Here is a 15,375-nt window from a genome sequence, read left to right on the forward strand (position 1 = left end):
TTAACTCAAAATAGGTAAAAGACCTAAATATAAATCTTAAGACTATAAACTTTTAGGAGAAAATCTGGGTCATAGAACCTCACAACATTGAAATTGGCAGTGATTTCTTGGATATGATTTCAATGGGACAGGCAACAGAGGAGTATACAAACTCCCTAAAAAATAAAAAAAATTGTATATCCAAAGACAATGTAAACAGAGTTAACAATTACTAATAGAATGGGATAAAATATTTCCAAATGCTATATCTGAAGGTATATTAATATTCCAACTAGAAGTCCTAGAAATTAACAACAATAAAGGCAAACAATACCCTTTAGAGATAGGTAAAAGACTAACATAAATAATGAATCTCCACAGATAACCAATCTTAGTTGTCTGTTGGATGGAAACTCTTGTTTCTCTAGTTCTGGAGTGTGTTACCTATTTCTTCTTTGTAGTTAATCTCTTTGAGTATTTTCTCTAGTGCTGGTTTTGAAGACATAAATTCCTTCAGTTTCTGTTTGTCATGGAAGCTTCTTATTTCTCCATCTAATTTGGTAGAAAGTTTTGCTGGGTAGGAAATTTTTGTCTGGAAGTTGTTTTCTTTCAGAGTTTGGAATATGTTACTCCAAGCCCTTCTGGCTCTCATAACTTGTTTTGGGAAGTCTGGAGTGATTCTAATTGGTTTGCCTCTGAATGTCACTTGGCCCTTTGCTTTTGTTGCCTTTAAGAGTCTCTGCTTGGCTTCCACATTGGTCATTTTGACAATTATGTGGCGTGGGGATCCTCTTCTCCGATCCTGTCTAAAGGGAGTTCTATAAGTTTCCTGGACCTGTGTATCGACCTCTTGCTCTATGTCTGGAAAATTTTCGCTATTACTTCCTTGAAGAGATTGTTGATCCCTTTGGTTTCACTTTCTTTTCCCTCCTCTATTCCAATTATTCTTAGGTTAGCTCTCTTAAAATGGGCCCATATTTCTTCAATATCAAATTCCTGCTGTCGGATATTTTTTTCTAGATTAGAAACTATGCGTTCATTTTTGGATTGCTCATCTTCTAAGAGCGAGATTCTGTTCTCCATGTGTTCTAATCGGTTGTTTGTGCTTTGAATTGAGGTCTTTACTTCATTAATTGCATCCTTTATCTCTTTTTGGCTCTCTCTGAGTTCTTTTCGAAGCACCTCTATTATTTCTACAGTTATTTTCCTGATTTGATCTTCTAGAAATCTCTGATTTTCAGTTTTATCGGGTTCTGATGTTGTGGGGTTGTGGGCATTTATTGCTCCAGTATTATTCCTCTTTCCCATGATTTCGGAAGTTTGTGCCTTCTCTGGGTTCTTCCCTTGGGTCACTATGACTTCACTTAATGTGTTCTGGATCTCGAGTCAGTAGTACCTCAGACCCCACTACTCCTTTACTGGGTTGTATCACAGAGTCTTCGACCCAGAGAGTCGATAGAGGCTGCTTTAGACTGTGGGAGGTGCCAGGTTGCACGTTCTCCTATGGTGTGATATCTCTGCCACCGCCCCTCCCCCACTGGGTCAAGTCCCAGGGTGTACAGTACTGGGATTTCTCCTCTGTGGCAGGCAATTTGACTCACTGTTCTTGAGTACGCAGATGTAGCTGTACTGGCCTCGCCGAATTCGGTGCTGCTGCCACCAGTGGCAATATGGCGCCGCTGCTATGCCCTCGGCTGTGGGGCTGGTGTTTTCTTCTTGGTTTTGATTTCCACTCTGAATCCCTGCAGCGTGTGCTGAGCTCAGCCACTGGGAGCTTTAGATGCTCTCTGTGCGGAGAAATCCTGCCTGGCTGTTCCTCAGTGGCTCACCTCGGCTTGCTGTAGCCATCCCGTGAATTCGCCGGTACCGCCGGCAGTATGGCGCTGCTGCCGCCTCTGCCATGTCCTCAGGCGTGAGGCCGGTGTATCTCCTCTGTGGCTCTGTTCTCAGTCCGCTTTCTCTCTGGAGCCTGGTGATTTTTTGTTTCACTGGTGATGGTGTTTTCTGGCTATGAAAGGCGCTGATTTTGTGGTAATGGAGATTTTTTGTTAGCGGGGCTCTTGAGCCCCACTTTTCTCGGTCGCCATCTTCCCGGAAGTCCCTCAGCTTTCTAATGTAACCAATGCTAACAGTAGGGATGTACCCTTCCACATTTACCTCCTATTAATATAAAGAAAAGGGATATATGCACATTTTGTATATATAGAAAGAATATAGTTTTTAAAAAATAAATCTTGGGCTAGGGATGCAGTTTAGTGGTAGAGCATTTGCCTAGCATGTGTGATGCATTTGGTTTAATCCCAGCACCACAAAAATAAGCAAATAAAATAAATTATATATATTACTCATTTTTCTAGTGGGAGATCATCTTATGAAGGAGCAAGATACCTTTTGAGATCAGTGAATATTACCCTAACATCTGTGTGTGTGTGTGTGTGGTACTGGGGATGGAACCCTTCTCCGGGCTACACTCCCAGACCTATTTTATATTTTTTTATTTGGAAACAGGGTCTCTTAAGCCAGCGAGGTGGCTTCGAACCTGCGCGATCCTCCTTGTCTCTGCCTCCCAAGCGCGGGGATTACAAGCGTGCGCCACCACGCCCAGCCCTAACATCAATTTTCATAACTACATAATATTGCATCTTATAGATGTGTCATAATTCACCATTTATCTTATCTGAATAGATTATTTCCAGTTTGGGGCCACCACAGCCAAAAAGAAGAAAACACGATTATGTGTCTATTTTGAGATATCCTGAGAGTCTGGGGCTGTTATTTCTGCAGGCAAAATTCCTTGGTCAAAAAGCATACATATTTATTAATTTTTAAATGTCTTTCCTATAATGGCAGTTACACTCCTAGCGGCAATGCATGTGGAAGTCTTCCTGATTATCTTCCCCTACAGTGGCTGGGCTCTCTTTCTCATATTTGCCAGTGAAAGGATGAAAACTAGCAGGGGGTTTAATTTGCACTTCCTTTGCTATTTGACTTTCCTTTTCTGTGAATTGCCTTTTCTTATCATTAATCAAATTCTGTATGGGGATTTTTAAAATTATTGCCTTACTAGTTGTAGGATGTCTTTATATTAGGGATATTAATCTTTCTACTGAGATACGTATTGAAGTTGTATTTTGCACAAAGGGAAAGTAAGTGAGTAATGGTTTTTTTAACAGGGCATTTTATTCTAATATAGTAATTAGGTTTTTGCTTCTTTTAGCAAAGTTGCCTTTGAACAATAATAAGTAGTTCTACAACTTTTTTTTTTTTTTTTTTTTTTGGTGGTACTGGGGTTCCTGGAAACCCTTCTACCTCCAGCCTACACTCCAAGACATATATATATATATATATATATATATATATATATATATATATTTTTTTTTTTTTTTTTTTTTTTAAATAGGGTCTCTTAAGCCAGCAGGGCTGACTTCAAACCTGCATGATCCTTCCCGTCTCCGCCTCCCAAGCGCAGGGATTACAAGCGTGTTCCACCAAGCCTGGCTGTTCTACAACATTTTTTAAAAGTATTTAAATCACTGCTAGTATTAAAAATTTGAGAAATATATAAATTTAAAATTAAAGTGGAGTGGGAGCTGGGTGTGGGAGTACACACTTGTAATCCCAGTACTTGGGAGGCTGTAACAGGAGGATTTCAGGTTCAAAGCCAGCCTTAGCAACTTAGCAAGAACCTTTTATAACTTAGTTCAAGGGAAAAAAATTTTTTTGGTAGTACTGGGGGTGGAACCCATGGGTTTTACTACCTCCAGGCTATGTTCCCAGACCTATTTTAAGTGAATTGCATATAGAATTTGCTTCTCTTTTTTGAAGTAAGAACTATTTCTGAACAAAGGGAGTAGCTTCAATAAAAACATTCAATAACATTTAAAAATAAGTTTAAATAATCAGTTTTCCTATTTAAAACCTTTAACAAATTCTAGTTTGTCATCCAAGCCTGTTTTACATTAAATTTAGATGCCACAATGTTGTCCAGGGGCTTTCTTGTGAATGCCTGAAACTTAGGCACTGATCACAAGACCTGACAAAGGAGATGTGCAGTGAAGTCCCCATGAAGCCTCCTTCTAGAAGGGTCTTGGTCAGATGTTCAGCTAAGTGAGGTCCCGAGCCAACAACTTAATGCTTATATAGCAAGAGTCTTGGCCATCCTGAAATATAGCCATATTTTAGTAAGGGTTTGGCAGGGGCAGCATCTATCAGTCTCTCCCTAGATAGTTCTTATTGCTGATGTTGAAAAGAAAAAAGTGTCTGGTCAATGAAGCAAATCCATAACTTCAAATCTTACCACTCAATTTTGAAAATGTAATTACAGTAGAAAACTAAAAAGTATCCAAGGCAGGGCTATGTCTCATTCATGTTTGTATCCTTAGCACCCTACATATTACAAATAGAAGCTGATGAATACATGAATGATTTTTTGAGCACCTTATATGTGAGTGAGGTTTGGAATACTCAAAAACTTTATCACTGACACATACTATTTGGAAAAAAAGCATAAATTAGTGAAAAGCTAAACAAAGAAAAAGTAAACGTTAAAAGAATGTTCAATGTCAGTAGGCAGGAATAATAAATTTAGTGATTTCCACTTGTAAATGTCTACCAGTCATTAAGTTCTCATGATGCTCATTGCACCCAGCCCTCCAGGATGAGTCTTGCCTGTTTTAGAGATGAGAACACTTAAAATCATTAAGAAAAGGTAATCTGCCCAACTCACAGGCTTGAAAGTGTCTGACTCCAAAGATCCGGTTGTTTATAAGTCCATGAGGCCTCCATATTTTTATTTGACTTATTAATAAATCAGTTGTGCCACCAAAAGTTTGGGTGTAGACAGATTACATTTGCTTCAGGGAACTGGGAAATGGGATATGAAGTTATTGGGATGTAAGTTCATGTATTATTTGGAATGACCTAAAAATAAGTCTTCCACAGCCGGGCGTGGTGGCACACTCTTGTAATCCCAGCATTCAGGAGGCTGAGACAGGAGGATCACGGTTCGCAGACAGCTTCAGCTACTTAGTGAGGCCCTCTGCAACTCAGTGAGACCTGGTTTCAAAATAAAGAATAAAAAATAGGGCAGGGGGTACAACTCGGAGGTCGAATGCCCCTGGGTTCCATCCCCAGACCCCCACACACACAAAAAAAGTCTTCCTAAAAGAGTGGAGTTGGAATTGCTCTTTAATTAGTCATAGAATATGAAAAAGAAATTAGCTCAAAAGAGTTCTACCTGTAAGTATAAACTTAGCAAAAAAATTTTTTGGAATTAATTTCTTGCTTCTAACATGAGTCTTGAATTCTTAGACTCAGTCTTAAAAGAATGAGTATGTGGTCTGTCTAAGCAGCTTTTCAAATATAATTACAAAAAAATGAAATTATCTCCTGTGTTTGTCAGTTCATTAAAGGCCACTTTTTAAAATATTTGCACTTGGTCAAAGCTACTATGTGAATTCTTAAGATCCTATTAGCAGTAACAGTTTCCAAGAATCCAAAATCTTCACAAATTCTAAAACAGTTCATTCAATAGATTGTTGAGTGCAAGACACTGGTTTGGGGATGACAGGGAACTGGTAAAACTGATCTAAACTGGAGCCCCGTCCTCCTCTCTGTCAACCATGACCCTAATGCATCTTCATCTTCTTTATTAGCCCTCACCTCTGCTCTCTGCCCTGGGCTCTTCTGTGTCCATGGTTTCCAATTAAATTTTCCTTTATCTTTGTAACTCTCTTCCTTGGTGTGGATTTGAGTCTGATTTCATAACATAAGATTCAAGAAAAAAAAAGAAGCAAAAAAAAAAAAAAATCAAGGACCTGCATTATTCTACTGGGATCTCTGGCCATATTTTAAGTTTGACTTCTGTGTTTGAGGAAAAATGAAAGAAAAAGCCATCTATCTCTCTACATCAGATAGAAGTACTATACCCACTGGAATAAATTTTGGAAACTAAACGATGTCATCCAAGAAAAATTCATTCTTTTGAATAAAATATCTGAGTTAACTTAGTTAACTGTAAGTTCTATAATTACTAGAATTAGAGCAAAACATGTCTGTTAAGTTAGGCATAGAAAAAGATTTACATAAACCTTTGTTTTACTTGATCCCTTTCATCTTTCAAGGAAAATGCTTTTTAAAAATGCCTTCATATTTTAATACATTTCCAACAGGCAGAGTCTGACTTCTGACGTTAACAGGAAAGTGAATCTCCAATCACAGGCAAATACTGTAATAAAGGGATTATGGGCAGTAATTCATTTCTATGACCTTACTTTAATTTCAAAATTTCAATTACTGCAGTGCCCTTCCAGAGTTATTACTTGGGCACATTTAGTGGCTCCTTGGTTTTCAGACAGATATTACTATTATATAAGTAATAAAGTAATTGCTTGCGTTTATTATAAAGATGAGCACTGAAACCTAAATTCTCAGTTATAAGGCTATCTTTTGATTATCTGGGGACTTACTAGCCCCCCTTAAACATAATAAGTAAGTTAATACTTCCACCAGACACAGAGGAAGGAAGATAAAAATAAAAGTAGACTAGGTTTCTAAGTAGTATGACAATTTTATGTGTTATTTGTTAGCAGCCCTAATAGGTATTTAATGAGAAAGAATTGAACCACTGGTTCCTCTTATAAACAACTGTTCATTGATCAGACATTGATCACAGCAAGGAAAAAGCAAATCCTACTGCCATACAGCTGAAGTTCCAGGGAAGTAGATAGTGCACAGATTAGTACATATCAGAGGGTAATGGGAATTTGGGGGGGGGAATTAAAAAGAATAAGGGAATAGGGGGTATCAGGTGAGGAGAAGGGGTCTTATCCCATAGGGGGATTAAAAAGAGGCTTCTGTGATAAGGTGGTGTCCAAACATAAATACGCATTGAAATGAGGGCAGGAGCCAGTGGATCTTTTGAGGAAGAGTGACGTTTTAGATGGATGGTGTATCTTTCCAATTCCTTCCATATTTATAACAACATCCACTCCCTTTTTAAAAATTCCTTCATTCTCTGCTATGTAACATTCCTGTGGTACTTTACCTTGAGGCCAGCAGTCCCTTTCTGCAAGTCGGTTATTTCTGGTCTTTGCTCCTGAAAATATCCACCCATACAATTCCATTGGAGGCTATGGAGACTGTGCTGAAGATTTCATCTGAGATGGAGATAACATAAAGTACCCCTTGGACATTGCTTTCCCAAGGTCCTTTTGAGACCTTTTCCACATTCCCCTGCTCTGATTTTTTTTTTTTTACTTAGTCAATGCAGGTGTATGTGTGTGTGTGTGTGTGTGTGTGTGTGTGTGTGTGTGTGTGTTGCTGGGGACTAAAACCAGGGAATTCTACCTCTGAGCTAGACCCCCAGCTCTTTTTATTTTTCATTTTGAAATAGCATCTCACTAAGTTGCTGATGGCCTCATTAAATTTCTGAGGGTGCTCTCAAACCTGCCTCTGCCTCCCAAGTTCTGGGATTACAAGAGTGGCCCACCCCACCAGCTAATGCACGTTCTTTCTGTCCTGCCCCTCTCCCAACTTCCCAGTGGCATTTGTAGAGCAGAAGTCAGGAAACTCCCACCCTTAGCCAATTCTGCTCATAGCTATGAATGGTTTTTACACTTTTAAATAGTTTTTTAAAAAAAAGAGATATTCCATTTTGTGCCAACACTGTATGAATTTTGTGTGTGTGTGTGGTACTGGAGATGGAACCCTTTCTCCAGGCTACACTCTCAGACCTATTTTATATTTTAATTTGGAAACAGGGTCTCTTAAACCTGCACAATCCTCCTGTCTGCCGCCCAAGCGCAGGGATTACAAGTGTGCGCCACCACGCCCGGCCACTATATGAGATTTTAATGTCAGTGTGTGAAGTCTGAATAGCCCACAGCCATGCCCACCCATGTACCGGTTATCTGTGGCTGCTCTCCTGCAGCCCAGGCAGCACTGAGCGGTTGGGCAGCCATAACGGCCACAAAGCCGAGACTATTTACAATCTGACCCTTTGCAGAAAATGTTGGCTGATCCCTACCATCAAGTAATGTTCTCCACTCCCAAATAACTTATTAAAGTGTTTCCTCCCCACACAAGGAGCCCTGGGCCGGAGAGGAATTCTGCATATAACGTGCATCTCTGAGTGGCATGTTAGCTCCAAGCCAGCAGTGCACCTATCCCTGTGCCCCTGTTTAAGGTGGCAGGGGGTGCTGACAGTAGCCAGCTGAGCTCAAGCACAGGACAGGTCCCACCGTCCACTTACCTCATCTCCCCACCTCCCACATCACCCCATAAGAACTTAGCTAGGCACATTGAGCTTAATCTTGCTACAGACTTTTCAACTTTTCAAAAAGTTTTACAAACTTTTTGTCATATGTTTAAATTCACTCATTAAAACAAAATATTTTTCCTTAGATTTAATTCACTTTCAAGTAATCTGTATGAAGAACTTGAGAACAATCAAAAATGGACAGAAGACCAGCTTATCAAATACAGGAAAGATCACCTGGGCCATATCAATGAATGCCTGAAGGTCCTGCAGGAGAAGCTGGTAAGGAGCTCTGTGAGCTCATGAAGTGGAGCTGCATGCTCATTGGCTGCCAGCCACGGGGAGCGGTCTGGAAGTTGGCTTTTCCACATTTACAGCAAGCTTTAGTGTGTTGGTAACTCCTTTATTATATTAGCACTGCAATAGGAGCCCGCAGCCTGTATTCCAGGTCTGTTTGTTACTCCCCACCTCTGTGAGTCTACATTTCTCACATGTGCTCTCCCTGTACCAAAACAGCCTGAAGAAACCTTTTAAAAATACAGATTTTTACCCCCAACCTGGGGAGTAAGCACTCGCCCATTCCAGTCAGCACACCCACTGCTGTAGTTCTATATCTGACACATGGGAAACTCACAGGAAGGAAGGTTTACTTGTTCATGGTTCTGGAGAGTTCAGAAGGTCAAAGTCCATTTAGGGGCCTGTGGCTACACTTCTTTAGGGCATCATGGTAGGGAGCAGAGAGTCCAAGGGGACCAGATGAAGGACATATGTAATCTCCAAGACTACAGGCCCAGGGAACCCACTCCAGGAACCAAGGCTTGCCTTCAACATGGCAGCTGCCTCTACCACGCAAAGCCTAGGGGCTCTTCTAAATCCAAACCATAGCAGTCCTCCTCCACTGGAAATATGTGGTCCTAGACAATCACCCTGGGTAGTCGTTAGGCATAAGAAAGTTTGAAAATTTATGCTCACAAAACATTTAACTTCTATGGGCATCTATTAGTAGATCAAAAGTTTTCAATGCATTTTTCAGATCAGACCATATGTAAGATAACTCTAAAGCTTTGAGGTGGGGCTGCCAAGATACGTGAGTATTACTTCAGGGATTCCTTCTCCACTGTTTAGCACATTGGGCCCAAGGAGGAGGGCAGCACCAGGCCATCTGTGTGGTCAGGGGCCTCCGAGGGGATTCCCATAGGATGTCATGAGAACTTCTACAGAACAGCTTTGGGCGACTCAGGAAATGATGCCTCTGGACTCTACTGAGTTTGTAAGTAACTGAGTGAGATGGGAGTCCAAGAGCTGGCGGTAAGCATAGCAGGTTTACCACTGACAGAGCCAACAAAGTATGAGCTGTCTGACCTGCGGCTGCCAGGAGGGGCTGCTAGTTCTTTACTGTTTAGGCAAATTCCTACCAGTAACAGGCAGTGCTAGGTGACCCTGGGGGTGACCCTGCAGGTAAAAGCCTCCCAAAAAAGAGAGTGGAATGTACCATTCCTTAGGCAGAGTCAGAGAAGAACCAAAGGGCCAGCTCTGCCCAATTCCTCCTCCAGAATGGCCTATGGGAAAGCGAGAGGAGAAGCTCATTAGCCTAAGGCCACCTTGCTGCACATCAGAATCACCTGGGGAGCTTTTAAACTGTACTAATCATAAACCATTGAAATCAAATTTGGGGGCAAGGGTGTGATCCAAGGTGGAGGGGCACTTTCCTATCCTCACAGTGTGTCCAAATGGGGATATGAAATCCCAGGGAACAAGATCATCTAACACAAGCATGTCCAGGCAGCTTAGGCACAGTGGTAGCTAAATCATCTTCCTTTGTTACACTTTTTAAAAATCTAGACTAAAAGTCCCGATCCTCAAGGCATTTCAATAAGACAACAACCCTTTTCTTCATAACATGTAGAATTTCAGAATCTATAGACAAAGGGATTAGCTCTTACACTCAGGAATATATTTTAGAAACAAGGGATCTTGGTTTTAGTTTTCATGCATAATGTGAAATACATGAACATGTTAAAAACATTTTCTCTAAGCTGAAATATGAATCTATACGGGTTTTTTTGCTACAGATTTATCACATGGTCTCTTTTCTAGGAAAAATCTGAAAATAAAATGGAAGAAAAAATGCTGAAGCTTTCAAGCAAATTGGAGAATTTCATTAACTCACAGAAACGTGAATCAGAATTAAGCAAAGTAAAGCATATAGAAAATAAATTGTCCAAAAAGATGAGTCAAATGGAAAAGCACATGTGGAGTGAACTAGAGAAAATGCAGAATGAATATCAATCAGGTGAGCAGATGCCTTTGTATTAAACAAAGACTAGCTGCCCTTTCCAGTGCAGAGCCTCAGAATGTTCTACTTTGAGCCAGTGGCCAGGAATCAATCTTGTGATTGGTCACTTCATTACATATTTAACCTGACGTTTCTAATATCCTATCGGATGTCAGCATACCACTGGAAGGTATGTCCATGAGTCAGCTTTCTTCACTCACACTGGGCAATGGCACAAGCTCGCCACTGCTATGAGATTCTTTATAAGATCGTAGAATTATAAATGCTAGCCACCAAAAGTCCTTGGAGAACACAAGACCTGACTGGTGGACATATTATGAAATTAGGAGCCTAAATCAAATGTCCCTCTCATTGAACTGCAGGTAATGAGCCCAGACAGATGTCAGGCTGGAAACTTGACCTTTAGAAGTAAGGAAGAGAGATGAATTAACAGAGTCCGGTATAATGACTGCTTTTCTTAAGAGGCTAATGGCAGCCGTGTCAAGCTGAGCTAACATCAAAGGGGATTAATTTAAAAGGCTCATCTCATTTGTCAAAGGGAAGGAGATGGGATAGGAGCCGTGGAGCAGCCATCTGCCTCCAGTCACAATTCTGAGCGTTTTACTAGAATCAGGGTTCTTTGTATTAGATAAAGCCCCAGCTCATTTTCTATCTGCTAGATCTCAGAAAAAGTCATGTGTGAATTCCACGAAATGTTAATCCTATAAGAAAATATGTTGCAGGTGCCTTAAAAATACATCATTGCCTCATTCTACAGATGTTCCTGGCCTGGGAGTAGAATCTGCTGTCTGGAAACCTAATCCTCACAATCCCTACTTTCATTGTCAAGTGAAAATAGTGAACTATCTGGCCAGGAATCATGTCCCAAAGTTAACTGACCCTTCTAACAATGGCCCTGCCTTCTCCTTTTATCAGGGAGATTTAATTTTACTCATTCCATTAGTTACAACCTCAGAATGAGCTGAAGAGAAATTTGCAATTTTTTTTTTGTAAATAGATGTGTTTTACTAAGTGAGAATTCTAGCAAAGGGGGCTCTAAATTAGTGGTCTGCTTGCTACTTTAAGCCTTTAATAAAACTGTGTTGAGAAGCAGCTATATGAAAGGCCTCGGTGCGTAAGACATGACTGTGCTCTAAGAAGCTCGAGGTCTGCAGGAGTGTGGTCATGAGTGTCTGGTACATAGGAGAAGTGAAGAGCTGGGGCCACTCTTTAGGTCTTCCAAACATGTAACTTTCAGAGAATTTTCAAATCAGATTCATTTGTAGACTTTACCTTCAACTTGGTTTTAAAAAGAAAAGATCATACAAATCTCTCTTCAAACCATTTAGAAATCAAAAAAATTATAAACTTTTTGAAATGTAAAATTACTTCATTATACAATATAGAAGGAACATAATTAAATTTTCACAATTAAACCAGTTATGAGCAAACACGGTAGGAGTAAAATATCTTTATGACATACAAGAAATGGATTTCATGCATTTGTAGATGAGTCTTAATGGAATATAATGTGCTTTGAATTAAATGATAATCAATTATGGCAAAATTAGCAACTGCTGAGTAACAACTTTGGCCCAAAAAGAAAAAAAAGTCCCAATGCATTAATCTAAGTATTGTCTATTCTTTTTTCCTCTCCCAGGATTTATGTCGATTCATGACTCTCTCAACTCCCTTCAACAAATACAGAAAACAAAAATGGATTTAGAAAAGCATAAAGTACAGAAAGACATAAAGAAATTAAAGCGTAAGATTGTGGAACTCCAGGAAATCTAAAAACTTCCAGACATCTTCTTTTCACCAGCTAATGGGGCAGTTTGTTGTGAAAAGTTGTACAGAAGAAGGTTAATAGCTCTAGGATGTTTTCTGCTTCTAGAGAATCTGAAGTTTTTTGCCACCATTTAAGGAGATGAATGTGCCAGGAAAACAACAATAAAGAAGCTTTATGATATCTTCAACTTATTAATGAAAAATTTAAAAATTCCTTCACATACATACCTTTTTATATTATTCGCCTACAAATAAAAATAGAACCTACATAATTTACACAAATGAATGAAGTAAGGCCAAGTGTGCGACATTAAAGAACAGAGGAGCGGTGGCAAAGAAGAGACTAGTGATTCTGAATGGAAATAATAGCCATTATGCAGTTACAATTCATTACCAGCATGAATTTAGCCCAAAATATTTTCATTTAAGAGAAGCCTCTCCGTTTGTAAGTATTAGCATCTATTTTTAAGTAATTGTAAGTATTAGCATAGTTCTTAAAGTATGAGAGAAATATCTGTGGAACAGATACATTCACTGAGCTGCTGATTCACAACTTCTGACACAGAGGTTTCCCTGTTCTAACAATCCCAATGTTGACAGCAAGTCTAGCTTATGCATATCCTTTCATTTTGCTCATCATGTATCACAATTATGAGAAAGTAAGGGCTAACCCATGCAAAATAAAGGAATTTAGTAGCTTCTGTCATAAATAGTCCACATAATTTGACCTAGGTACTGAATTCAGAAGCACTTCAAAAACACTAATATAAAAAAAAAACACTAATATCTATAACATAGAATGTAACTAACTTTTCTGGATTTATTGTTAAATATAAAGTTTGAAATGAGGCAGTAAAACCATGAAAAGTAGCTGGAAGATCATAAGTTTGAGACCAGTCTCAGCGACTTAGAGAGACCATGTCTGAAAATAAAAATTAAAAAGAACTGGGGATGTAGCTCAGTGACAGAACACTTGCCTAGCATGTGCAAAGTCTGGGTTCATTCCATAGTACCTTAAAAAAAATCAACAACAAAGAAAATAATGAAAAGCAGAAACAAACTCTTCATGGCATGCACTATGTGTGCTAGAACAAGGCCTAATTTCTAGTAACAAATCTTTGTATAACCCTGGCATGGGGACTCATGCTTCAGGTGTCTTACAGTGACAATTCCTCCCAATAAAGGAAAAAATTACCCTTTAAAAAAAATATTTGGGCATTCCAGGAATGGTAGCACACATCTGTATTCTCAATATTTGGGAGGCTGAGACAGGAAAATTGTGGGTTCAAAATCAGCCTCAACAAGTATTGAGACACACATCAACCTAGTGAGACCCTATTTGAAAATAAAAATAAACAGGGCGTGGTGGTGCATGGCTGAGCATTTGGGAGGCTGAGACAGGAGGATCACAGTTCACAAATAGTCTCAGCTACACAGTGAGGCCTTTTGCAATTCAGTAAGACCCTGTTTCAAAATAAAGAATAAAAAATATGGCTGGGGATGTAGCTAGGAGGTAGAATGCCCCTGAGTTCCATCTCCAGTACAGTAAAGAATAATAAATAATAAAAATAAAAATAAAATAGGGCTAGGGATATAGCTTGGAGATAGAATGCCCCTGGGTTCAATCCCTAGTACCATAATAAAAAAATAAAAATAAATTTTGATCAACAAGAATTTCTCTAATTTTTTAATTAGAGAAACATATCTGTTTGAAACATATCCATTTATTGTTATTAGTACCTATATGTAGAATCACTGGTTCCACAATTCAAGGGATTTCCACAGCAGTATTTAAGAGTTTGAATGCAATAGCAAGAGTCCTTTGCAATTAAGTGCCATGCTAGGAAAAAGAACTAATAGCCTATGTATATTTGAAAATAATAAATCAAATATTTTATTTTCCAAATGGAGAAAGGATATAAACATAAAAGTCACAGAACAATACAATAATCAATGAAGGTATGATTATTATACTTATTACTATAAGGTACGATTATTATAATTATTATTATACTTATTAAAGAAGTATAAAGTAAAGAAATTCTATACTCCCACTTTCAGATTGGCAATGATTAAAGTGAGTCATAATAATGGGCTGACAAGGGTGAAGAGAAGTGTGCACTCTCCTGCATTATTAGTGACACTATACATCACTACAATGATTTATGACTTAGCAACTTGGAAACATCTGTTGATATTTTGAAATTTACAGTTTGTCTATATACACTGTGGGGGGAGGGGGGAGGACTATAATCCCAGTACTTGAGAGGCTGAGACAAGAGGATTGCAGGTTCAAGGCCAGTGTGTGGGTAACTTAGTGAGACCCTGTTTCAAAATAAAAAATAAAAAAGTTGGGGATGTGGCTCAGGGGTAGAATGCCCCTGGGTTCAATCCTCAGTACCATAAAAAAAAAACTCCAAAGCATGTGTTTGTGTATTTCCTTTGATCCCACAATTATATAGACTATAAATTTATATTATAAAATGTTCCCAACATATGCAAAGATATATTAATATGGATGCTCATTATAGCATGATTTTATAGTAAAAACAAATCCTGATAAATCAAACATAAGAAATGTCTTGACTAATGATATTATCACCATCACCCCTAATGATATACATAAAAATACCCACTGTTAGGTGAAAAAAAAGCAAATTTCAAAGCAACATGATATGGCCTCATTTTTGTCAAGAAGTATTTCTAATAATTTTAACAATGCATAGTATGCAAAAATTAAGAATTTATAATAAATTCAGCAGTAACTGAGTTATGAAGAACTTTTGTTTCCTACATCAAGGATTTATGAGTGCTTTAACTTTTTACATTATTTTTTGCTTTCAGCAAAAATGTTTTAAAAAAAAACAACCAATATGCTAGAACAAAAGAGCAACTTTGTAATGAACTAAGTAACTAGAAAGGGTTACATTAGGAATCCATACAGAACAAGGACTATGTTATCCCACTCAAACCCACTTCCTACTCTACACATGTGATTACAGAAGCAAAGAGGATATAAAGCAAGTGAAAAAAAATATAGGATGCTTTTTTTCCCTTGTTAAAAAATGCCCTAAAC

General features: G+C 38.7%; 1 protein-coding gene across 1 annotated transcript in view; it reads left to right on the plus strand.

Annotated features, from left to right (window-relative positions):
- The window catches only part of FAM81B (family with sequence similarity 81 member B), a gene marked incomplete at its 3' end in the record, with an annotated part of 64,179 nt that extends 51,874 nt beyond the window's left edge, over positions 1-12,305 (plus strand). The window contains exons 8-10 of the mRNA XM_080719771.1: positions 8,383-8,518; positions 10,334-10,529; positions 12,172-12,305. Of these exons, the coding sequence (XP_080575897.1) occupies positions 8,383-8,518; positions 10,334-10,529; positions 12,172-12,305 (466 nt within the window). The remainder of the gene's footprint in view (positions 1-8,382; positions 8,519-10,333; positions 10,530-12,171) is intronic.
- Between the last annotated feature and the right edge of the window lie 3,070 nt (positions 12,306-15,375).

The sequence above is a fragment of the Muscardinus avellanarius genome (assembly GCF_963383645.1).
Source record: "Muscardinus avellanarius genome assembly, chromosome: 1".
In the NCBI taxonomy this organism is placed as follows: Eukaryota; Metazoa; Chordata; class Mammalia; order Rodentia; family Gliridae; genus Muscardinus; species Muscardinus avellanarius.